This window comes from Felis catus, chromosome D4, assembly GCF_018350175.1.
Source record: "Felis catus isolate Fca126 chromosome D4, F.catus_Fca126_mat1.0, whole genome shotgun sequence".
Classification (NCBI taxonomy): Eukaryota; Metazoa; Chordata; class Mammalia; order Carnivora; family Felidae; genus Felis; species Felis catus.
In genome coordinates, this window is record NC_058380.1 from 14,520,452 (window position 1) to 14,546,010 (window position 25,559).

The window sequence follows — 25,559 nt, forward strand, 5'->3', positions numbered from 1 at the left end:
TTACAGAAGGGAACAATGTGTGGGTGGGAATGAGCTGATATGGGTAAGAGTAGAGAAATAAATTAACATTTATTAGGCATCTACTATTATCTAGACATTTTACATCCATTGCCTCAATTAATACAATAACTCAATGAACTAGGGATTATCACATCTCCATTTCAATGTGAGAAAACTGAGGTTCAGAGGGCTAAATATCTCACTCAAGAGCATCTAATGCAGAAGTAGTAGAGTCAAGATCAGGCTACTCATTTGTTTGATTCGAGGACTGTAGTTTGCCATAATTTCCCCAACTTTAGATACTACACATGGCGTCTATATTGATTTTGCCCAATTTGTGTATCTGTTTTGTAATTTACTTAAATTTTCAGGAAGTCTCACTTTTTAAAACTTTAACTAGAGAACTGTGTACAAAACCATAAGTGAGAAACCAGCCAAATCTATAAAAGAAAAACCAGCACCCCTTGCCATAAACAAGAAGAAACCATAAACATAAATACATTATAAACAAAATAATGTTGGATTCTACCTAGATACTGTTGCCTTTAGAAGGTTCTAACTCTGCAGTCTCTCTCTTTGTTAAAAAGGGGAAACCTGGGGGGTTACTAAGCCTTTTAGTACCATCCTGAGAAGGTCTTCTTGACTTAGGAAGGATTGAAAAATTCAAATAGAAGTAATTTTCTCACTATAATTATATATAATCCAATGCTGTTTTTGCAGTGTCTGTGAGATAGCTAAAATCATCTCATGACCCATCATCTAAACACATCTTATGTTCCACCCATTGCTAATATCCTGTATTTTTTAATATACTCTTTATTTACAATTCTTAATTGCCTTGAGGAATAGTGGAATGATGAACATGGTAGGGAAAAAAGGCTAGGACAATCACCACCATTTTCAAATCCTGGAGGGCTGACATGTGGGATAGAAGTGATTTCTTCTTTCTTAATCAAGAAAGTCAAACTACGACAAATTATGTGACATTTTGAAATGCAGCCTCCAGCTCGAAGTTTACTTTGAAATGTAACTTCCAGTAGCTTAAAGATCACTAGACATTTAAGATCCTATGGCTGAAGATTTTATTCTAGACAAAGATTTCCAACCTCAGACCTAGTGACACTTTGGATGGATAACTCTTTGTGGTGGGGGCTGTCCTGTGCATTGTAGGGTGTTTAGCAGCCTCCCAGGTCTCTACCCACTAGATGTTTGCAGAACCTCTCACTGTGACAGCCAAAAATGTCATGAGACACTGCCAAATGCCCCCTAGGGAGCAGACTACTCTTGGTTGAGGATCACTGCGCCAGACCCACTTCTCTCCACGTATGTCTACTCTTCTGAGACAGGAATCAATAAGAAGTTTTGAAAATATATCTCATGTGTATTTTTACCAGTGTACTGGATGCATCTAACAAACATCTATTGAGTATCTACAATATGCCAGATGCTGTGTTAAGCCCTGCGGCCACAGTGGTAAAGGAGACAGACCCAGTCCTCAGAGCTCTGTGGTGGGTGGATGGGTTGCAGGGGTTGAGGGGAGAAGAGGCAGCCCTATGTATGGTTTAGCAGTGCTAACACGTCTGCCCATTTACACCACTATCTTGTGAACTTCTTAAGAGTGAGAACCATGTCTTTTTACTCTTTTGATTCCCAGGGCTTAACTGAAGGCCTAGAATATAGTAGAGGCTCAACAAATGTTTGCTGACTAAATGAATGAGAGCATAGGGCATTGGCTAAGGGTGGGAAGTGACAACTTACCCAGCTCATTGAACAACAACAACAGCAAAATCAACCATATTTAATTACTGAGGAAGGAGGATAATTTATAGAGTTAAGTCTTTGTTAGGTCTTATGAAACACTGATATCACGGCACCTTTCCATGAGTTTCATCATATGTTGTTTTTATGAGCATAGCCCCCTATCCTAATACCCCGAGATATATGAAAAAAAAAAAAATGCAAACCACGCATAGCCTGCCATTCCTCTTCCTAGCACTCTATCTTAAGATTAATAAGTAAAGGATTGCCTGGGAGGCTCAATCGGATAAGCATCTGACTCATGATTTCAGCTCAGATTGTGATCTCACAGTTTGTGGGACTGAGCCCTGCATCAGAGCCTGCTTGGGATCCTCTCCCTCCCTCTCCCTCTGTTCCTCCCCAGCTAGCACATGTGTGCACGCCCTGTCTCTCAAAGTAAATAAGTAAATAAATAAAGCATTAAAAAATTTTTTTTAATTAGAAAAAGATTAAGAAGTAAAAATTTGACCCTCAGAAATGATCAAAGCAGGGCTTCTTGTGGTGGCTCATTTGAACCAAAATTTTGCAGGTTTACTAAATTTTATTACCAACTTCAGGTTGGCGTGAAGGATAGGTAAAGACAGTGAAGATTAATGATCAGATTGACATTGTCATGCTATGTATTTTAGGCCACTGAAATAACTATATCAATTTATTCCATATCTAGAAATGACTATAATTTCCATAATGTAAAGTACATGGCAAATGGAGAAATTCCTATTGGTATCACAAATCATAAATGGCTTTTTTTCTAAGTCATGGGAGCTGAACTGTGACTCAGATCTGTGTCTTCATGTCCTTCTAAGGTAAGGGCAGTCCGTAAATAAAAATGAAGAGTAGTTCTACTATGTACTTTAATTTAATTTAAAATTTTTTTTGAGATTTTATTTTTATGTAATCTCCACACCCAGCATGGGGCTTGAACTTACAACTCCAAGATCAAGAGTTGTGTGCTTTTCCAACGGAGTCAGCCAGGTGCCTGCCTATGCACTTTATTTTTAAAAGGTCCCTTACACTTGTCGTTCTTAGTGTGAGGACAGGGACCATACCATACTTATTTTTATATCCTGTACAACACATGGCACATTATCTTCCCTGTGGTAAGCACAAAGTTTGTTCAGGGAAGATAAAACATGTTATAATTATTTCAAGTGCATCATGTATTCCATTATACTTTTGCAATATTTATGCCTCTTATATTTCTTTTTTTCTTTTTTTAGTGTTTTTATTTATTTTTGAGAGAGAGAGAGAAGGGAGGGGGCAGAGAGAGGGAGACACAGAATCTGAAGCAGGCTCCAGGCTCTGAGCTGTCGGCACAGAGCCTGATGCAAGACTTGAAATCATGAACCCTGAGATCATGACTTGAGTTGAAGTCGGATGCTTAACCAACTGAGCCACCCAGATGCACCATATGCCTGTTATATTGCTAATTATGTCCACACTTATCATTTCACTGAGTTAAATTAATAACTTTGAGTAGAGAAACTAGTACTCATCACACCTTAATAAAATCTGCTGTTTTTGCCACCCAGAATGCATTCGCCTTCTTTAGGACACTTTATCTCAATTTGTCTAAATAACTACCCCCTTCCCCACATTCAGCTCCTGTGCTTGATGGAGCTTGTGACTCAGGTCATGACATCGCATTTTATGTTGGTCTGTTCCACTGATGGTTTGAGGAAAAGACATTGGCTTAATTGGGGTAAATAAGGAAAAAAATGAGTTTTTGTGTTGGGTTTTTCTGGAATTTGGGAAACATGTTGCTTGGTTTTGCCCTTACTTGAATTTGAGAGAGTATAAAGTCTACAGTGGTTGCTGCCATCTTGAAGCCACGAGGAGAAAGATGCCAGCGAATGGAAGGAGGGAGAACGAGCGAAAGAGAGATGGAGACACATACAGAGAGAGAGAGAGAGACAGGAGGGGTGACTGGGTGCTTTGGCATTGATTAACCTGCAACCAAGCTGTGCCACAAGGTAGTGTGACCATGGATTTTTTTGATTGTGTGAGGCTGTATATTCTCTCTTGGCTTAATCCATTTGACTTCATCTTCTACCACTTTCAGCCCATAGTCTCATACATTTTTTCATTTTCTTCATTTCATGGAATATTCTAGTATTATGTACACTACAGCAATTTTAATGCTCCAGAGGGAAAACTGAATGGGTCTGCATGGGGGGGGGCGGTTAATATATATAATGTAACATTAATTCCTTTAATATTTACTGAGTCATTATGTTCCATTGCACAAAGGATTCTGAAAACACAAACCAAACTTATAAAAGCAACAGCAAAAATTGCTTCTCCCCCTCCCATGAGGGCTAGATTTTTGTCACAAATATAATTAGTGGCTTTTGCATGTCATATGGAAGAATATTCCATAAATGACAAATTCTTTCATTTATGCGTGATATTAAAAATCATCCCTTTAGAAATAAGCATAGAGAAAGGAATTTTTGGCTGTTATAGTTTCTGAAATATGTTTAATTTTACGTATTTAAATAACACCATAAGAATTCCTCAGGGGTGCCTGGGTGGCTCAGTCAGTTGAGCGTCCAGCTTCGGCTAGGTCATGACCTCACGGTTCGTGAGTTTGAGCCCCGCGTCGGGCTCTGTGCTGACAGCTCGGAGCCTGGAGCCTGCTTCGGATTCTGTGTGTGTGTGTGTCTCTCTCTCTGCCCCTCCCCTGCTCTCTCTCTCTCTCTCTCTCTCTCTCTCTCTCTCTCTCAAAAATACATAAACATTAAAAATTTTTTAAATAAAATAAAAAAAAAGAATACCTCAGAACTTATTTTTTTCTTTAAAAACACCATTTCTTTGTCATTTAAGTTGGGTTTCAGTTAGTCTTTCATTTCCAGATGAGATTGAGGGCACTAATTGTGTAGCTTCTCTAAGGATGATAATATTTGGCTTTCTGCTAGAATAGAGCTCACATTTGGCATGGCTCCCATGGCCTCCCCATGCATTCAACAGTGCTCAGTACATCCACTATCATGTTACTAGTGGCAGCCAGTGTCTTCCCAACTCTGGAACCCATGCCAGCTTGGACCACTTGAGCTGCTCATCAATATCTTTGAGGAGAACCAACCCTCCTCTTTGGTCTCAAGAATTAACACCTAAATAGGATTCATTTCATCCTCTGGGTCTTAGCTGTTCGTGCGGCACATTAGATGTGTGTAAACTCCTCTAGTTTAAGGCAGAAAAATGGAAGACTAGTTCCCAAAATACATGTGAAATCATGTCAATGAGTCTCTGCCATACTTGGGTTTTTATCAACCTGCAGGACCAGGATACTCAGGTGGATTATTCTACAAATTCAAAACTGTGTTCCTTAAGCTATTGTTAACAATTCACAAAGCCTAACAGAATTCGTCCAACTTGAGATAGGTTGCATGGGCTAAATACCATGTTACATCTGCATTGGGTTTAAATTAATTAACAACGTGATGATACTAGACAGTTCATATTGATGACAAGTTCTGATTGGTAATCAATTTGGTCTTTAATTCATGAAAAATGGGGAAATAATTCATTCAATAGTTACTTGTATCAAGTGTCTATCTCGTCTTGATGAAAGTTTTAAAACTTAAGGTTTGAGTAGGAGAAATAAAAAAAAAAATGAGTCCTTGAGAATAAAGAAATATGGAACCAGTGGTATGATGTGACCTTCTATCTATATTGCACAAGAAGAAACCAAGGCCAGAAGAGGTGGAATGACTTTCCAAGACATCATTGGCTAGTGGCTGTGCTGGATAGGAACCTAGAGATAGTGATTCTATCTAGCACTTATCCCTTGATATTAAATGTTGGATAATATAATCCATGTTGGGGCAGAAATGTAGACAGAGTAACAGCAGGTCATTAGTATTTGCTTTGAGCTTGCTGTCATGGAGGGAAAGTGCATAAACTAAACTCTGCTAAGGTACTACCTGATTTTGAGGATCAATCAACAGTATGAGTAGGTGATGGAGATAACCACTTACATGATACTGAAAGCCTTCTATCCAGGAAAAAAAAATCTTCCTGCATGAGCCTGGCCTAAAACCTTATTCAAGAAAGAATTGTGTAAGTTGCATATAGGCAGGACAAATCTGTTTCACATATTGTCCTATCAACGGTGCTTAGCATAGCATCTGTCCTAATACAGATTTCCAAAAAATGCTGAATGGACAAACGGGACAAATATATGGGGACTACCGCAATATTCTCCTAAAAATCAGTGAAATGAGGACTGAACCACCTCTCTGTTGCCAGGAAATGCAGAAGTGAGACAGTCACAGACATAACTACTGCTACACAGATAAAATAGTTGGGGGGCCAAGGATGCTCCTTTGATGGGAATGCAAACCTGCCTTCTGACTTAAGAACTGGAAAATCGAGATCATTATGATTTGCTATCTTTCAAGTCTTCCTACTCAGAAGAACACAATTTTAAAAGGACTGCATTTATCCCATCTCGGATTTTTGGTGTGTTTTTTTTTTTTCTTCTCTGAAGCATAACAAGCTTGTCAGAGTTTCCATGGTGAACATGGGGCACCATGGAAACTGATAGATTTAGCTACAAAAGAAGAATAAATAAAATAGGCAGGCATCTATTTCACTGTGCAGTGACAACTTCTCTCCTGCCTGGAAGAGGAAAGTGACTTCTCATTTAACCCGCCTGTCCTTCACTGTGCCTCATGAAAACATGAGTTATTCGCACTGCATCGTTTTTACTGACCTGTGATGATTGGACTGTTCTTCTCAAGGTCCATTGGCTTCACTTCAGGGTAGATCTGTGTGCCACTGGCAACTGTTGGGAAATCATGTACAATGTGACAGTTGTAAATGACAACCCACAATGCAGTGACGTCGTCACGACAAAATTGAATGGAAAATTCTTTGCAGTTTACTGTATGGAGGCAATGTATGAGAACAACTGGTGTGGAGACCCACGTCCATCCCATACTAACTAGACAGGCACACCAACCTCGGTTTCTCCATACCTAAATGCTTAGACTTCCTACTCTATAGATTTGTTGTGAGGCTCAGAATAAGGAAGTAGAAGAGAAAGCCTTTTTCAGCGGTCAAGTTCTATCTAGCAGGAGAGATTGAGTAGCTGCGGGTATGATGGTACTAATAAAGTGACCAAAATGTAAAACTGATCGTGCTATGGTCCCATCCTTTGCCTCAGGCAGTTAGAGGTTTAGAATATACTGGTCCCTCTCAGTGATTGTGGAGTTTTGAGACCACTTGGCTCCATCTGAGATAGAAGAAGTGTGATCTTAAGAAAGGAAGCTGTTCAACTTTTCTGTGTGTTTGAAAATTTTCATATGAAATGTTGGAAAACTAAAGAAGTAAAATAAAGCTCTTTCTTAACCTTTACTCCCAATGAACTGATTGCCATTAGCACACGCCCTCTATAGATTTTTTAATCACAAAAATGTAAGCAATAGAGCCATCACTTGAAATTCAACATTTATATAAGGCTATTGAGTACTTCCTACTGGCCACACACTGTGTTAAGGGGATACAGAGAAAGAAAGGAAGAAGATACAGTCCTTAAGGAGAACACAATCTTCTACTGAAGATAGACTGATAAAAGAATAACGATAACACCCTGCGAACTCAGAGAAGGGGCACTTAGTACTTGAGACAGAGAGGTGTAAAGGCTTTCTAGAGGGAGTTGGGAAGGGACGATTAAGCTGAAGGATTTAGCCAGGGGAGAGTGGGCAGTGGAATAAGGCAAGTGTGGTGTAATGTGGCATTAAGGGCACTTCAGGCAGAGATAGTGAGCAAAGTAGACGCAGAGTATGTGGGATACGGAAGGAGAAGAGCCCAAAGAAGCAGCGAGGGCTTCAGGAAGCCTCCATACCAAGGAGCATCTCCTTTCTTTGGAAAGAAATGATATGTGAGGGTAGGACTCTGAAAGTGCACACCATTGTTGGATTTCTTTTTGAGGAACTGAATAGTGATACTAGAAAATAGCAGTGAAATGTACATGAATAATAACTTCCGTTCTAATACTGCATGAATATGAATGTGGGCTATCGAAAGAACTGAAGAAAAAACCTGCTATTTCCTTGAGACTTTGGAAGCACAATAAATACCATCAGTCACATGCTTTGCCTGGCCAGGCAATAGTCATATTAACCAGAAGCTGTCTTGTGATGGGCTTAGTCTACGTTTCAAAGGTGAATATGAAAGTTCTGTGTTCCTTTCTTCCTTCAAACTTCAGTGGCCTTGAGAACATTTTCATGGGGACGCCGAGATGAGAGTCAAAACTGCAGGGGGACCAGCAGCGTAAAAGATGAGGATGGAGAACAGATGAGATTAGTTGGGAAGCCAAAACTTCCCGAACCTGGCTGAGCTGAGGGTACTGGATCCCAAGCACAGGGCCTACAGCTTGGCTGGGAATTGGAGCAGAAGTCAGTACTGCTTGGAAGACCTAATCCCTGAGGAGTGCTGGTCCACTCCTTCTATTTAAAAAAATGTTCTTAAATGTGTATTTATTTTTTAGAGAGAGACAGAGAGACAGAGTGCGAGCAGGGGAGGGGCAGAGAGAGAGGGAGACAAAGAATTCGAAGCAGGATCCAGGCTCAGCTGTGAGCACAGAGCTCGACGCGGGGCTCGAACTCATAAACCATGAGATCATGACTTAGCCAAAGTCAGCAGTTTAACTCACTGAGCCACCCAGGTGCCCCCCACCCCATTCCTTCTATTTAAGATTAACTGTAATTTAAAGCTACACGATCATTACTCATTCCAGAAGCCACACATAACAATGTCAACAAACATCAAAACAAAATTCCCTAGCAATTCCATTACCTCCACAGAATGATATCCATTGTTTTGGTATACCTTTTAAATTCTAGCATATACGCCTATAGGCTTTTCATGACTGTAACCATAGCATGAATGACGTTTTTATTTTATTTTATTTTGAGAGAGAGGAGAGATCAAGTGGGGGAAGAGCTGAAGGAAAGGGAGAGAAAGAATCTTAAGTAGGCTTCATGCCCAGCACCGAGCTACTCTCGGGGCTCCATCTCATGACCCTGACAATCATGACTTGAGCTGAAGTCAAGAGTCAGACGCTCAAATGACAGAGCCACCCAGGCACCCCATAAATGATATTTTAAAAAAACTTACCATCTTCTATGTAATTGCCATGTGGCTGTTTTAAATATTTCCCTGCTTTTTAATAACTGCATAATATTCCACTAAACTTGTCTCTACTGTTGGTCACTCAGGTTGCTTTCATTACAAATAACATATTAGCCGTATCTGCTTTAGGGATCCAGTACCTCTTCTGGAAACATTGAATGGACTCCTTTTTTACACGAAAATCCAGACATTTTCTTCACTTTTCCTTCTGAGGTTCATATGTATCCAAGCCTGAGTCAAGAGGATGTTTTCACTGTGCTGGCTGTTGGACCTACGGGGAAGGTGTGCGAGTCTGCAGAATCAGGACAAAATGACAGGGACAAAGGGCTAACGTGGCAACCTTAAGAGGCAAGCGCGATGCTCTCAGCTTCAGGGCTTCCTAATTCTGAGTCCCTGGTAGGGTGACCAGCCACCTCAGTGTTCCCGTGACCGCAGTTTTCTCAGGGTGAAGGACCTGAGAGGGGAACGAATCATTTATGTAAACTGGCCCCGCATCATAATAGCAGCAACTCAGAGAAAGCCTGCTCGTACGCTGAAATGAGAAACCCTTATCCTTTAGGTAAGAGCCACAATAGATATTTATCTCAGGTTATTGCTCTGCTCCCCAAAAAACCATGCATATATTTATTCAGTAAACATGTAAGAAACCCCAGGCACCGTTCTAGGCATAAGAGTCTCTGGTTGGCCTGGGTGGCTCAGTCGGTTAGGTGTGGGACCCTTGATTTCAGCTCAGGTCATGATCTCACGGGTTGGTGGGAATGAGCTCTGTGATGAGCTGTGCACTGGCAGTGTGGAGCCTGCTTAGGATTCTCTCTCTCTCTGCTCCTCCCCACCCCCCAAATAAATAAATAAACATTTAAAAAAAGAGAGAGAGAGAGAGAGAGCCTTGGTCCTGTGGTGCTTCCATTACTCTGTGTGTGTTTTCCAGGGAGAGGAGCAGAAATCAGTGAAAAACAGGCAATAAATGAGGATGGATATGATCAATGCAATGGCAGAAATTAGGTGAATGGAATAGAAACTTTGGGGGTGGGGCGCTGCTGCTCGTTCGCCGGCTGGGAAGATTATTACGCTGGAGCTACATGTGAGGCAAACCAGTGATGAGAAGGGCCGGTCACGGTGAAGATCCGCAGGCGGCCTTAAGGGCAGAAGGAGCAGAGTGTGCGTGGCCCTGAGTGGAAACCAGTTGGTCTCCCTGGAGGAACTGAGGAAATGATTTTGTGAACGCATTGCAAGGAAGGAATGCTGACCCGGAGGCGGTCTTAGCGAGCACCCCTTCCGAGTGCAGTTTTCACAAATGAAGATAGAGAGGTCGAGGCTCACGGCCTTGACCATCGTCTCTTGATTCCTAGTCCAGTGCTCTTTCCGTCAAGCTGTGCCACGGTGCCATTCCTAGCCACTTGGCCTGAGAACTTAATCCCAAGCCCCGCCCCCCACCGGACAACTGGAATTAAATCAAAGAAATGGCGTTTGTTTTAGGTGTGAGAAAGACTGGAACTGGAATCGTTTGTGGATGGTCACAAGCGCCAGAACACTGGACTCAAGGAAAAAGAGAGGGATTTGGGGATACAGATCAACCTTTGTTGGCGGGGCCCCCAGCAATTCTGTTGAGGGATGCTTCCGGAGCACCAGGTTAGGACAAATACTGCATCCCCAGAAACCGAAAACAAAACTGAGCCGTAAGGCAGGCAGTTCTAGCGGATCTTTCCACCTGTTCCTGAACTTGGGACTGTTCAGACTTTGAAAGTGCTACAGGTTGAAGAGGTACAGGGTTGGATCACAAGCAGCCCGAAGTTTAAAGGGCAGAGAGAGCAGGCGGGCGCAACGCGAAGTGTGCCAAAAAAGACAGGTGGAGGAGGCTGGGGGACGCGGAGCAGTGGCGAATTTAGCGACCGACGGAGGTGCAAGGCTGGAAACGTCCGCTCCTTCTGCCCCTTCCTTTCTTTCCCTCCCCACCTGGGTTGGTGACTCAGCCACCCCAGGTTGAAAGAACTGCGTTGTAGGCTGTGAATTTTGAAACTCAAAGAGTTAACAGATCAAAAACTAACACAGGGGAGGAGAGAAAGACCACACCCCAAGGGAGCGCGGAGCCAAGTCACAGGAGGAAAATCCTATTGGCATCGAGGAGGCACGGAGCCCGCCCCTGGGCGCGGCCTGCAGGGGGCAGGCGATCGCCCAGGAAAGCGGGGGCAGGAGGAGGCCCAAGCAGGTGCACTCGGCAGCCACCCGCAGTTGCAGGGACCCCTCCTGGCACCTCCGCCCGGTGCGCCCTCCTCGGCTCGCGAACCCCGCGCTGCGCTCTGCCGCTGACATGTGCGCCGCCCCGATGCCGCCCCTGGCGCACATCTTCCGAGGGACATTCATCCACTCCACCTGGACTAACCCCATGGAGGTGCTACGGGACCACCTCCTCGGCGTGAGCGACAGCGGCAAAGTAAGCGGGCGCGGGGTCTGGCGAACCCCGACGGGCGCGCGCGCGGACAGGTGGAAAGAGTCTGGCGCCTTGCGCTGCGGAGCGAGAGCCTCGGCTCCAGAGTTGAACTTGACTGTTTGACTCTTGGGGAACGCCACAAGAGCCCTGGGGCTAGGTTCGTGGGCTGGCCTGGGAGTAACACGTTCCCAGAAGCTGGGAGCTGTGGAGTACTCACACCCACGATTGGTTAGACAGCCGTCCAGGCTGCGGTGGAAGGGGGAGCGAGGCTGTGCCCTCGCAAGTATTAAGAAATCACTAATAAACCTGAACCTTGCTTCATTCATCTTTGTGTCTTTGGCGCCTGGCATAGTGCCTCGCACAGGCTAGGCGCTCCGTACATTTCATTGAATTTATTGTGAAAGAAATAACAGACGAGGGAGTCACTTGGTTAGTGTTGTTTAGCCCTTTCAGTGCATAGAATAAGCAAACAACTGATTTCATTCACTTGATTGCTCAACAGACAATATACCAACGATGCCAGCGAGATGACTTATAATGCTAGAAAGGTAGTCAGAGCGAAATTAACCACGTCCTCCCTACCCTGCCCCCCACCCCATAGCCATTTGCATCAAAGCAAGCAGTTGCGTTTTAAGGCTCAAAATGTCCTCTATGAGTGTGTCTTCTGTACTTCTTTTCCCCAAATCGGGATTTCTACAAACGACCTAGGTAACTTGATGTCTGATATTTACTGTTCATACGCACCGGGCTGGAAGCACCGGGCTGGGGGTGGTGACTGCATCAGCAGTGGCTTAGCTAGTTTGGTAAGTGGAAGCCATTCCATTTTTGGCAGAAAAAAATAAATAAATAAAGACGAGGGTGGGCTTTTCCTCAACTACCAGTCTGGTTAGCAAAAGTACACCTATTTGTGACTTGTCAGCTTGAAGATACCATTCCTGGACTCGAGACGCTTCCGAGTCAGTGACAGTTTTGAATCGTGACTCTTACGTTTGGGGATAACTGAACCCTGTTTTCTTATGATGCTTAAAAAATATTCTCTCTGTGTGTATTCAGGGAGACTGCTGTTGTGTTTCCAAGGTGATGGAACTCGCAGAGCTCCCCCAAATGGGGAGGCTTTAATAATGTTCCCCCCCCCCCCCCACCATGAGAGTGATACATTATTGCCTGGTGCATTTGACCCTTAAGTTTCAGGGAACCCTTAGACTTGGGGCTAGTCCCAAGAAGTAAAGCAACAGTGACCACTACTCTGGGGAGAGATCAGAGGTGTTTCCCTAATCACCAGGAGCTGTTCATCTCTTGGGTTTCTATTTAAAAATCAACTTCCCATGTCTAGAATTTTACTTGGGAAGATAGCAGACAAGAGGGTGGGTTTGAAGACTGCCTTCACCGGGTAGCGCGTAGTAAGAAAAGGAAGTAATTCACCTAAAAAAAAAAATTACCTTTTCTGGGGGTTGTCGAGAAGAAGAAGGAAAGAGTGTCCTGAACATGCAATTAGCAGTTCAGTCAGGAAGTCGATTCCTCAGTGAGAGCATACTGAAGTTATAAATTTAGAAAAATGCCATTCCTCCACAAAATAAAATAGCTAGGAATTGAATACAAAGGTGAGTTAATCGAGTGCCTTATGAAATGTCCGAACTGGTAACTGTTGATTGCTCTTCTAGCTGTAAGGCAGTTGACTGCAGACTGCGTGTAAGGGAAGAATGTGCCATATATATTCCAAGATTTGACTTCCTCCATTTTGAAAATGGGGCTACTTTGCCTTTGTAGCTGCTGGGATAATGTTCATTTAAAAAATGTCAAGGTTCTTCCACAAGATTATCTCCCCATAAAATAAAGATGTGGTGTCATGGTGATGTTTGCATTTTTACTGAGCTCCTAAAGCTGTTCACAAACCTTGGGATGATCGGAAACATGTAGGGGTGTTTAAGTGCTGGTTCCTGGGGGTCATTCTCACTCCAGAGAGGGTGAATCTGGAGGGGCCCCCAGGAACTGGCATTCCAGCAAAGGTCCCAGGGCATTCGGATGCAGGTTGTGGGTGGATTTGGGGTAAACAAGGGTATAGGGTGTGTGATGGGACCAGTTGTATAGGGTCTTGGGACCTAGTTCTCCATTTCAAGCCCAGGTCTGGGATAGCTTGTCAGAGAGAGGGGACATGACTTCCTCTCCTTCTCTCTCTCCCTTCTAGACCTCATCTCTCATTTCCTGTAACTTCATTTAGGACTTAGAGCATGGTAATGACTAACTACTTTTAATTCATTAAGTAAAGCTCATTGAAAATTACATTAATTTAAAAAAATCTCTTGTCAACATCTTAGTATTGGGCATTTTGAATTCAGAGTTAACTCAAGTGACATGTAGCTTTTTAAAAGAAAGACTCCTGCATGTATAATTTATTTGCAGATATTCAGTTAATCTTGAGATGCTGTGTGCTCCAGTTGTACCAAATTATCTGATTCTTCCCACATAGAACAGGGGTGGGTTGACTTTAAACGTAGCGAAAAGATGCCCAGGGCCTTTTTAATGCACACTTACCTGGAAGCAAGAGCGAGGAAGAGAATCATTTTGGAGGTACTACCCTGGGAGCAAGTCCTATGGAGAAACCAGACTTGGGTTCAAGTTTGGTCTCCACCACCTGCTTGCTCTGAGACCATGAAGGAGACACTTAATCTGTCTGAGCCTCAATTTCCTCACTTATAGACTCAGGTATTCTTTTACTGAGTATTAAATGAGATAGTATATGAAAATGCCTGGTGCTTAGTGGATACTTAACACACGCCATGTTCATTCTGTTACCTTCTTTCCCTGTGCTCCTAGCAAACCCTTAACCTCTGGTTCACTGTAGCATTTTTGCATATTTCCACTTGATGGCATCGTGCAGACCAGCAGGTGGAGAAGAAAGCCATGGCCTGTGATGCACTATGTGGGACGTGGGGAGGTCACCACATTTCCACTGTGCAGCATCCCAGCTCATGTCCTTGGCCCACTGGGACACAAAGATGCACCTGGGAAGAAAGATCTACATGGCATTTGTCGCCAGGTGTGCTAGCACATTGTATTTAGTATCTCACTGTGTCATTATTCCCATTACAGATGGGGAAGTTGAGACTTGAGAAATCATGCTTTCAGAGATGGTGGCGTAGCTGGATTTTGAATTAGCAGGGCCAAAGCCATATTCTCTTCACTAGAGCAAGCTGCCTCTGTGAGGCATAGTCCTTAGCCTCAAAGGACTTGCACTTTTAAGCAAGAAAGCTTAGACATGTACCTGTAATAAAAGTGGACTGACTCCTAAACCAAAGACTGGACTCGTTGCTGACGACACGTTGATGAGAGAAACATGCAAACCTTGTCCTGCCCTTGTGAAATTGATAACATAGTGATACATTAACAGACTGCTATGACCTATCAGAACTTGAACTAATCAGGGAGTGGAGAGAAGGCTTTCCTTAGTGTCAAGTGACATTTAAATTGTGATCTAAAGGATGAGTAGAAATTAAATAGGTAGGGCAGGAGGCATTGGAGATAGGGAGGAAGCAGCCTGTGCAAAGACCCTGGGGTAGAAAAGAATGAATGCATCGATGTGGTTAGAGTCCAAAGTTCTAGGAGAAGGATAACTCAAGATAAGGCAGGAGAGATAGGCAGGGCAAGGTCTCAGAGTGCATAGGGAGTTGGAGGGCAGGGACACAGATTTACCATCATCAAATTGTACACTTTTTATTTTTTTTTCTTCTTAACATTTATTTTTTATTCAGAGACAGAGAGAGACAGAGCATGAGCATGGGAGGGGCAGAGAGAGGAGGCGACACAGAATCTGAAGCAGGCTCCAGGCTCTGAGCTGTCAGCACAGAGCCCGACATGGGGCTCAAACTCACAAACTGAGAGATCATGACCTGAGCCGAAGTCAGACGCTCAACTGACTGAGCCACCAGGCACCCCAAACTGTGCACTTTTTAAAGGTCATTTTAGCTTCAAGTTAAAGCATGCATTAGAGAGGGGCACCTGGGTGGCTCAGTCGGTTAAGTGTCTGACTCTTGATTTCAACGCAGGTCGTGATCTCACGGTTTGTGGGTTTGAGCCCCATGTCGGGCTCTGTGCTGACAGAGCAAAGCCTGCTTGGGGTTCTCTCTCTCTCTCTGACCCTCCCCAGCTCACTCTCTTTCACTTTTTTCAAAATAAATAAATATAAAAAAAAGAGAATGCATTGGAGAGGAGTCAAGTGCAGGCAAGGGGATCAGATAGGAGCCTGTTGAAGTAGTTTAGGTGAAATGGATGTGGTTCAGAAGAGAGAGGCAGTGCATTGTGTCAATTAAGATATGAACGCCTGGAGCCTGCTTCAGATTCTGTGTCTTCCTCTCTCTCTCTCTCTGCCCCTCCCATGCTCATGCTCTGCCAATCTCTCTCTCAAAAAAATAAACATTAAAAAAATTAAAAAAAAAAGATATGAGTATAGTTGATACACAATGTTACATTAGGTTCTGGTAAGAGATGAAATGTTAAGAGTACCTAACTATGTGCATCTGATGAAGTTGCTGAACATTTCTACTTTCCAGTTTCCTCATGTATAAAATAACTCGCGTAACCCCCCCTCATACGGTTGTTGGAGGGCTTACGTGAATTACTAATTGTCAAGTGCATAGAATACCGCCTTGGACGTAGCACATGCCCAGTAAACACCAGGGGTTATCAGCAGTGGAGGTGGAGAGAGGTGGACAGGATTGGTGTCAACTTAGGTCAGGTCAAATGGATTTGATGATACGGTTAGAGAGATATGTGTGACTCTATTAAAAGGTATGGTGTGATACTTACTTTTCCAGTTTCCTGGTGTTGAAGGGTGGCCAGTGTTGACATTCTGACATGCAAGAAATTGGCTAAGAGGCTTCTGGGAAGCCTTTTTCTCCCTCGTAAATGTGGGAAGAGTTCTTCCTTTTTTGGATGTTCTCATGTGAAGAGTGGACCTGCTGCCCTTGTTTGAGATGATGAGGAAGAGCTTTAGAGGATTTCAGAGACACTTACCTGGTCTGTCTTTGAACATCATCGAATACATACATGAATAACATCATTGGATAGTTAACTGTCCTGGGAACTGCCCTCTACCTACTGCCCTCAGACTTCTGCGGGATAATGAAATGGCTTGTTTTTGGTCTACACATCTGTTAATTGCAGCCCAGGGCACCTCTAACTACGGCACTGTTTTGTTTTTTTTTTTTCCAAAAAATCATATTATTTCAAAGGACTGCTCACTGCCTTTTCCTTTTCCCCATTTCTGTCTTCTCCTTGTTGGCCCAAAATGTCATTGTCTTTCCAGGCACCCAGATCGTTAGTCCAGACCACCTTGTTTTCCTCTGGGGAATCTTTGTATGCACCCCTGTCCAATATCATTGACCTTGTCCAGCCTTTCACTTTCTCTTGCGAAACTAATACAGGAGCCTCCTAGCTGTTTGCTCTTCTGCATTCCGATGTCTATTTAATGCCGACTCCTCCTTTAGATCACAATTTAAATGTCACTTGACGCTAAGGGAAGCCTTCTCTCCACCCCCTGATTAGTTCAAGTTCTGATGGGTCATGTCAGTGTACCCACCAGGTTATTAATTTCACAAGGGCAGGGCAAGGTTTGCCCGTTTCTCTCATCAATGCTCTCCACATCCCCGAAGGCTACTTCTTAGAGCATGGCTAGCATCACGTATCGCCTCTCATACCACTACCGTCGGCTCTGTGTTGTCTCTGAGATCCAAACGTTCCTGATCGACATTCTAGGGATGACATTGTTTGACCCCACCCTGCTTTTCTAACAAATACTTCCTCCTGCTCCGTGTTTCTCTCTGGCAAATGGGAGGGGGATTTGCATGACTCGTTTACACCACGAGGTATCCATGAGCTCAGGGATGTCTATCCCTGCCAACTTCTCACTGTTCCCCAGCACATCGTGTTCTTTTATGCCTCCTTTGTGGGTGCCAATCTCACAGCCCGGAATAGTCCTCCTTTTTATATCCCCCTTTTCACTCCACCTCTGTCAAAATAAAATCTTGCTCTTCCTTCAAGGCCCAGTTCTGATGTCGTCTTCTTCTTCTTCTTCTTCTTCTTCTTCTTCTTCTTCTTCTTCTCCAAAGTTGCCTTGGCCATCCTCCTTCAGTTGCAATAAATTACCCTTTGTTCTCCCACAAAAGTTGGCATATATACTGACACCAGTGTTTTTCTGGTGGTGAGGAGCATGGCTTCTGGAGTCAGACTGTGTGGATTCAGACCCCAACTCTGCCTCTTACCTGGATGAATTTTCTAACATATCTAAGCCTTGGCACCTCATGTATAAATTGTGGACAATAATAGCACCCTGAAGGAGTGGCGAGGCAGATAAGACAGAGTGTGTAAAGCACTTGGCACATAGCAATTGCACAATAAATATTGGCCACTGTTCTTATCTTTTCTTTCGGTAAAGTAATTAGTTCATTTTTGCCTTTCATTATGCTTAGCTTTATAGAGCGTCCTCACTCACTGGGCTAGTGTGAACTTCTTTTACAAATGGGAGGTGAACTGGAGAGAAGGTAACATTTACTAAGTCATACTCTTTGTCAGACTCTGGCAGATTCTTTTTACGTTAGCAATTCTGAGATGAGACCGCATCATCATCGTCCGTTTTTTGCTTCACCATCCCTGCTTCACAAATGAAGAAGGGAGGCTCAGAGAGTTGTCTGTCTCAGCTGTGGCCACAGCAAGTTAGTGGCAAAGCCAAGATTCACACCCATGACTGATTCCAAGGTCTGTGCTCTTTCAAGGAGTCCCTCCTGCCTCCTGTCATGAGAAGGGCTGAAACCCTGTTGTCCTTAGGGCCCCTCAACATTGACTTATCGTTTGAATGCAAATTAGGTCTGTTGAATGTGCTGTGTAGTGTGTGTGTAAAATGTGTTGAATGTGGTGTGTAATACAAAGACAGTCATGCGTGATGAGTGAAAAAGGCATTTATAGTTCCAGAGAGATTGTTTTTTCAAATTAAAGGATAGTTGATACTCAGTGTTACATTAATTTCAGATGTACAGCATAGTGATTCTGTGACCCTATACTTTGTGTTATGCTCACCAACACTCACCATACAATGCTATTATAATACCATTGACTCTGTTCCCTATACTGTACCTTCTATCTCCATGACTTACTCATTCCATAACTAGAAGCCTGCATCTCCCACCCCCCTTCACCCATTTTGTGCATTCCCCTACCTCCTGCCCTCTGGCGACCATCAATTTGTTCTCTGTATTTATGTGTCCATTTCTGCTTTTTTTTTTTTATTCATTCATTTTGGTTTTTTTAGGTTCCATGTACAAGTGAAATCATATGGCATTTGTCTTTTTCTGACTCATTTCACTTAACATAATACCCTCTAGGTCCATCCATGTTGTCACAAACAGCAAGATCTCATTCTCTTTTTATGGCTGAGTAATATTCTTTTGTGTGTGTGTTTATCCATTCATCTATCGATGGATACGCGGGTTGCTTCCCTATCTTGGCTATTGTGAATAATGCTGCAGTAAACATAGGGGTGCAGATATCTTTTTCAAATGAGTGTTTTTCTTTTCTTTAGGTAAATACCCAGTGGTAGAATTACTGGGTCATATGGTAGTTCTATTTTTTAATTTTTTGAAGAACCTCCATACTGTCTTTCACAGTGGCTGCATCAGTTTACATTCCTACCAGCAGTGCATGAGCTTCCTTTTTCTCCATATCCTTGCCAACACTTATTATTTCTTGTCTTTTTGCCTCCAGCCATTCTAACAACTGTAAGACTATATCCCAGAGAGATTTTTTTTTAATGTTTATTTATTTTTGAGAGAGAGAGAGACAGAGTGTGAGCAGGGGAGGGGCAGAGAGAGAGGGAGACACAGAATCCAAAGTAGGCTCCAGTCTCTGAGCTGTCAGCACAGAGCCCAACACGGAGCTCAAACTCACAAGCCGTGAGATCATGACCTGACCTGAGCCGAAGTCGGATGCTTGACCGATGTGGCCCTGGAGAGATTTTTTAAAAGCACAATTGGACTTCTTCTTTGAGGCTTTGAAGCAACGCTGCTGGGTGTGACTGGAGTTCGCCACTCTCTGGTTCTGTAGTGTTTTCTGTTCATGGAATTTCTCTGCAATCATTTTCCAAGGTTGATCATCTCTTACCTCATGCATGATTCTGACTGACATTGTTTCTACTGTCTAAAAAGCCATACTCTTTTCCTTTGTGAAGACTTTTTTTTTAGTTGACTTTATTATACTACTTTATTAATTCTAAAAGATAAGCTACATTAACTTCAAATTTAACTTCTAATTGAGATCCAGTTTTCAAAATCTTTTGACCGTTGTGTTCAGTGCTTCTGCTTGTGAAATGCAGAGTTTTTTCCTCCCAGGAATAAGTTATTCATGCACTGTTACCTGAGACCATTTCACAACAAATACCCTTTACATCTTTTCTTTCCCTATTGTCCCCGCTCAGGTTGGCACCCGCAGAACACCGGTTCCTACAGCCACAGACCTCTTGCTCTTCCCAGCCTATTACTGGGTTTTGAAGAATTGTTTTGACTGAATGAACCTTTCTCAGTTAAAACCCCACTTGAAAACTCAATTGCGCGGATCTCAGTTTATCGACAAGCTATTGGTTCACGAGTTAAAAAAAATCTTTGAAGGCTAAAGCAATGATACTGTAGTTCTAATTACAAGTAAGTTCTTCTAGGCTTTCTAGGAATTTTAAAGGCCTGCTGTTCCCCAAAGGCTTACGTGGGCAGAAAAAGTGTATCCCGTGATCGTACAACCTCTCCATGCACCTATACCCTTATAAACACACTTATAAAACACATTTCTGGAAGGCAATATTAAAATTAAGAACCAAAATGGGGCACCTGGGTGGCTCCATCTGTTAAGTGACCGACTCTTTTTTTTTTTTTTTAATGTTTATTTATTTTCAAATGAAAGAGAGAAAAAGAGAGAGGCAGACGCAGGATCTGAAGCAGGCCCCAGGCCTCGAGTTGTCAGCTCAGAGCCCGATGTGGGGCTCAAACTCACAAACTGTGAGATCAAGACCTGAGCCGAAGTTGGACGCTTAACTGACTGAGCCACCCAGGCGCCCCAAGTGAAAGACCCCCGAACTAGGTCTTCCTCGGCGATGAGACCCCGTGCCCACGGAACACCGAGACCACGAGTCAGATGCAAACAGCAAGAGGTTTATTCGTACACGGGTACCCGGGGCGGTCAAGTCTCAGCAAAGACTTGCGCCCCTCTTGTTGGGCTGGGGAGACTTTTATAGGGTTGGAGTGGCAGAAGCGCGGTTACAGAAGCGAGAAGCATAGTTACGGGGTCTTATTGGTCCAGTTAAAAGAGGCTGGTTTTTTTTTTTTTTTTCTTTTCTTTTCTGAGGGCGATTTCCCAGAATGAGGGGGAAAAACATGGGTGGCTGACTAGGCTCATCTCTAGGGTTTATCGGGTGGAGTCAGTACTTTCCATTCCCATCTTAGGGCCAGGTGGCTATCTTAGGGCCAGGTGGCTGACCACAGATATCCTGTTTGGCAGCTAAACGGTGGACTTAGGATAAGACCCCTGAACTTCTTGGTGCTGTCTTGCAAATGGCGTTACTATTGCTAAGCATATTATGACAGGGGGTCAAAACAAGGGGAAGGGGTCTTTCATTTCCCCCTTTTCTTAGGAGCCTAAATGGAATCATACATTTAGCTGGGGTGATACGGTTGGTCTGAGTCGCATTGCCCCAGGCGTTGGTGTTGCTGGGTTAGCACTAAAGTCTGCACGACGGATATTCTATCTTTGACAAACTGCACCAACCGGTTAAGGATGCAAGGTCCGAAGAGTAAAATTAGGAGGAGGATCATTAAGGGGCCCATGATGGAGGATATTAAGGTAGTGAACCAGGGGGACTTGTTGAACCACCCTTCAAACCATCCCTGCTGGGAGTCAAATAGTTGTTGTCGCTGTTTTAGTCTTTCTCTTAATTTAGCCATATTATCTCGGACTAATCCGGTGTGATCTGCATAAAAACAACATTCTTCTTTTAACGCTGCACATAGCCCTCCCTCCTGTAGGAACAGAATATCTAGGCCTCCCCTGTTTTGTAAGACTACTTCAGAAAGGGAAGTCAAGGATTTTTCTAAGGCACTAATTGACTCCTCTAAGGCTTGAATGTCCGTGTGCATGGCCATTTGCAGTTGTCTAAATTGGGCTGTCTCGAGAAGGGCCGCAGTCCCTGTTCCTATTCCGGCGGCCATGCCCCCTACAGTGATTCCTCCCAGCATGAGGGCAACTGTCAAGGAGATTGGATCTCTCTTGAACCGGGGCTTATTTTCGAAGTGGGAATAGATATACTCAGGCTCATGGTAAGTTACTCTGGGCCATAACTCAATCAGGACACAAAAATCAGAGGTCCAGTTGAGCACTGCCATGGAGATGCATGGGGTTAGCCCGGTGTTGCATGCCCAGTAGGTACCGTTAGGGGCTGCTAGATAGTGAGTCCCTTTATGTCCTTTTTGTGTCTTGTTGCACAAAGCTTGGTGGGTCTTAGGAACAGTCCCTATGCACAAACCTTGCCCGGACACTTCTGATATAGTTAGTTTATGTTGTGGGTCGGATAGGCAGGATGGGGGGGGGGGGTTGGTTTGGTTGCTGTAATTGCCCAATACCGCAATTCCTTCATAGTAGGGCGGTCGGGAGACTAGACAGAGTCAACAGTCTTTAGTTTTGTTGGGGTTAGTGACATTTAAAGCTAGATATGTCCCCTGCACTAAATTTATTAACCTATTTCCTGTCCCTATACGTTTGGGACTTGCGGGGGTGACAGGGGTACTTAGAGGGGCAATGGAGGCATTAACAAGAGTTATACCTGGGGTGCCTCCGTTGCCTTGGGAATGGTGAGGTGTTACTCGGGACTCTATTTGAGATTGCCTGGATGGGGGTTTTTGATCAGGCAGGACTAGATTTGGTCCCATGGCCTGAGGCGGCGTAATGGTCATTACTTGCCGGGATACCGAGAACAGGGCTATAGGGTCATATCCTGAACGGTATAGTCGTAGCCCCCATGACTTAGGTCCATCCCAAGATGTTTGTCTTCCCTTTTGGGTAAATTGCAAGATCAAGGGGTTGCACCGGCCCCCTTCACTAGCTCCCGTTATCGAGGAGTGAACAGCTTTATCGTAACAGGGCCCACACCAACCACCTCCACTACATTGATATATTCCCTGAGTAACCCCTTTTTTTACTGTGATGTAGTCCCATGAGGAGGTGGGTTTCCAATAGGTTTCCCCGGTGGTCTCGCAACCCCATACGGCGCAGAACCCATCCTGTGGCCCCCCACATTGCTTCCGGTTGGCATGTCCTGGACAGACATAAAAGGGTGTGTTTCTCTGCTGCCACCTCCTCATAGGCTGATCACATCCGTACCTTGGGAATGGTTCCTGATCTGAAGGGTTCCATGTATTTCCTATTATATCACATAAGTCAAAATATATGGTAGGGAAGGCGTCTGTCAGGGTTCCCAACATGGAGGTGGCATTAGCCTTTGCTCCAGTTACAAGGTTGGTTATTGTCCAAGTTACATTATACACTTGGTGCGGACTAGGATTGGCCATTCCCACGTCTAGTCTTAGTAAGACCCCCACCACCCCCACCAGAATTATTAGGTCCCACGAGAAAGTCTTATCTTTAGAGGGTTTTGGGTGCGTTGGACCTTCCATCTTGATAGATCGTCTGAGCTGGGGTCGTCTGAGGGGTCCTGATTGGTGGTTGGCCCTGCAGCCTTTACATGAGAGGCGTGGATCCAAGCAGCAACTCCGTCTACTTTTAAGGCTGTGGGGGTGGTCAGGAGGACGATATGTGGTCCCTTCCACCGTGGCTCGAGGTTCTTGGTTTGATGTCTCCGAACCCAGACGGAGTCTCCTGGTTTGAAGGGGTGAGGCACAACCGGGGTTTCGAGCTTTTCTCAGTAGGCTGCCGCTAGAGGTCTCTGGATTTCTTCTTGGACCAGCTGCAGGGCGCGTAAATGTGCCTGCATGGTGGGGGATGTAGCGAAACCAGAGATGTCAGAATCAAAGAAGTGAGCCATAGGTGGAGGTGCCCCGTACAGGATTTCAAAAGGAGTTAACCCGTGGGGACCTGGCGTGTTACGTACCCGGTATAAAACCAGGGGCAGGAGGAGCACCCAATCCTTAGAGCCAGTTTCTAGCGTTAATTTAGTTAAAGTCTCCTTAATTGATCTATTCATTCTTTCTACCTGACCTGAACTTTGGGGTCGGTATGCACAATGTAATTTCCAATTAATCCCCAGTAGGGTGGCCACAGACTGACTTACCTGGGAGATAAAGGCGGGTCCATTATCTGAACCCAATACCTGAGGGATCCCGTAACGAGGAAAAATCTCTTCTAAGAGTTTCTTGGCAACAACTTTTGCTGTTTCATGTTTGGCGGGGTAAGCTTCGGCCCAGCCAGAGAAGGTGTCTATGAACACCAAGAGGTATTTATATCCATACATTCCTGGCTTGATTTCAGTGAAGTCTACTTCCCAATGTATTTCGGGCCGGTGGCCTTGGGCCCTTACATCAGGTCCAAACTTTATTTTCCCTGCGTTGATTTGAGCACATGCCCGGCAGCTCTCTGTTACTTGCCGGAGGTGTAAGTCTCTGTTAGGGAGGTAAAACCCAGTTTCTTCTCTTTCTAGTAAAGTTTTCATTTTTCTAGCACTGAGGTGTGTTAACTTATGCAGATGGCTAATCAACTCTTTTGCGTATTTTTCAGGCATTATAGTTTTCCCTTGGTACTCCCAGGTACCTCTTTTCGGCTCATAATGAGCTTCAAGTTTCTGCACAAGGTCTAAATCACTGTCATCATATTCCCATGGAGGCCTTTTGGGACCCTCTATAAGTTCAGTGGGTAAGATGGTTAGTGATGATTGAGTCTCTGTGGCAGCTTTCTTTGCTGTATCATCGGCTAATCTGTTTCCTTTCGCCTGGGGACTATCACCTTTTTGGTGTCCCGGGCAATGGATGATACTCAGTCTTTTGGGTAAGAATAACGCCTCTAATAGGGCGAGGATTTCATTTTTATTTTTAATTTCTTTTCCTTCTGAAGTTAGCAGGCCCCGCCGCCTGTAGATTTCCCCGTGTACATGAGCTGTAGCAAAGGCATATCGGCTGTCCGTATAGACAGTTAGCTTCTTACCTTTTGCCATCTTCAGTGCCTGGGTCAGGGCAATCAGTTCGGCTCGCTGGGCTGACGTTCCGGGTGGGAGGGAAGCAGCCCAGATTACCTCAGATTCGGTTGTTACTGCGGCTCCGGCCTTTCTCTCTCCGTTACGGATGAAGCTGCTACCATCCGTGTACCAGGTCAGGTCTGCATCCGGCAACGGCTGGTCAGTTAAGTCGGGTCTGGTGCCATGGGTCTCGGCTAAAATCTGGAGGCAGTCGTGGTGGTTTCCCTCGTTGGGGAGGGGAAGCAAGGTGGCAGAGTTAAGGGAGACCGTTGGCCCGAAATGGACTCGCTCTGCATCGAGGAGCATAGCTTGGTAATGAGTCATTCTAGCATTAGAGAGCCATTTATTTGGAGGCTGTCGGACAAGTGCCTCAACTGGGTGGGAGGTCAGGACAGTTAGCGGCTGTCCTAGAGTTAGCTTCCCTGCATCCTTGACTAGGATGGCGATGGCTGCAACCATGCATAAACAAGGGGGCCATCCAGATGCCACTGTATCCAGTTTTTTTGATAGGTAGGCAACTGGTCTTTTCCAGGGTCCCAGTTTTTGGACTAACACCCCCTTCGCAAACCCTGAGCTCTCATCAATAAATAATTCAAAGGGCTTGGTGATATCTGGCAACCCCAGGGCAGGGGAGCTCAAGAGGGCTTTTTTAATGTTTTCGAAGGCCAATTGTTGTTCTGTTCCCCACTGAAACAGAGTTCCTGGTCGAGTGAGAGGATATAGCGGGGCAGCGAGCTCGGCAAAACCGGGAATCCACAGCCGGCAGTAGCCTGCAGTTCCAAGGAACTCTCTCACTTGCCGTGGGTTTTTAGGCACAGGGATGGAGAGAATGGCTTCTTTCCGAGCTTTGGTAAGCCATCTTTGACCATCCTCTAAAGAGTACCCTAGGTATGTGACTTTTTGCAGGCAAATTTGGGCCTTCTTTGCAGAGGCTCGGTAACCCTTATTGCCCAAAGTCTCAAGGAGTGCTTTAGTCCCTTCTAG

The 25,559-nt window shown here is 44.4% G+C and overlaps 1 protein-coding gene across 6 annotated transcripts in view; it reads left to right on the plus strand.

Annotated features, from left to right (window-relative positions):
* GDA (guanine deaminase) overlaps positions 1–25,559 on the plus strand; it is a 122,610-nt gene that overhangs the window by 23,197 nt on the left and 73,854 nt on the right. The window contains exon 1 of one of the 6 annotated variants that reach the window (XM_045042689.1): positions 9,973–11,368. The exons of 2 other annotated variants lie outside the window; for them this stretch is intronic. In XM_045042689.1, the coding sequence (XP_044898624.1) occupies positions 11,246–11,368 (123 nt within the window). In that variant the 5' untranslated portion in view covers positions 9,973–11,245. Of the gene's footprint in view, positions 1–9,972; positions 11,369–25,559 lie in introns of those variants that run through there. 3 more of the 6 variants (XM_045042687.1, XM_003995405.6, XM_045042686.1) reach the window with 3 other exon arrangements.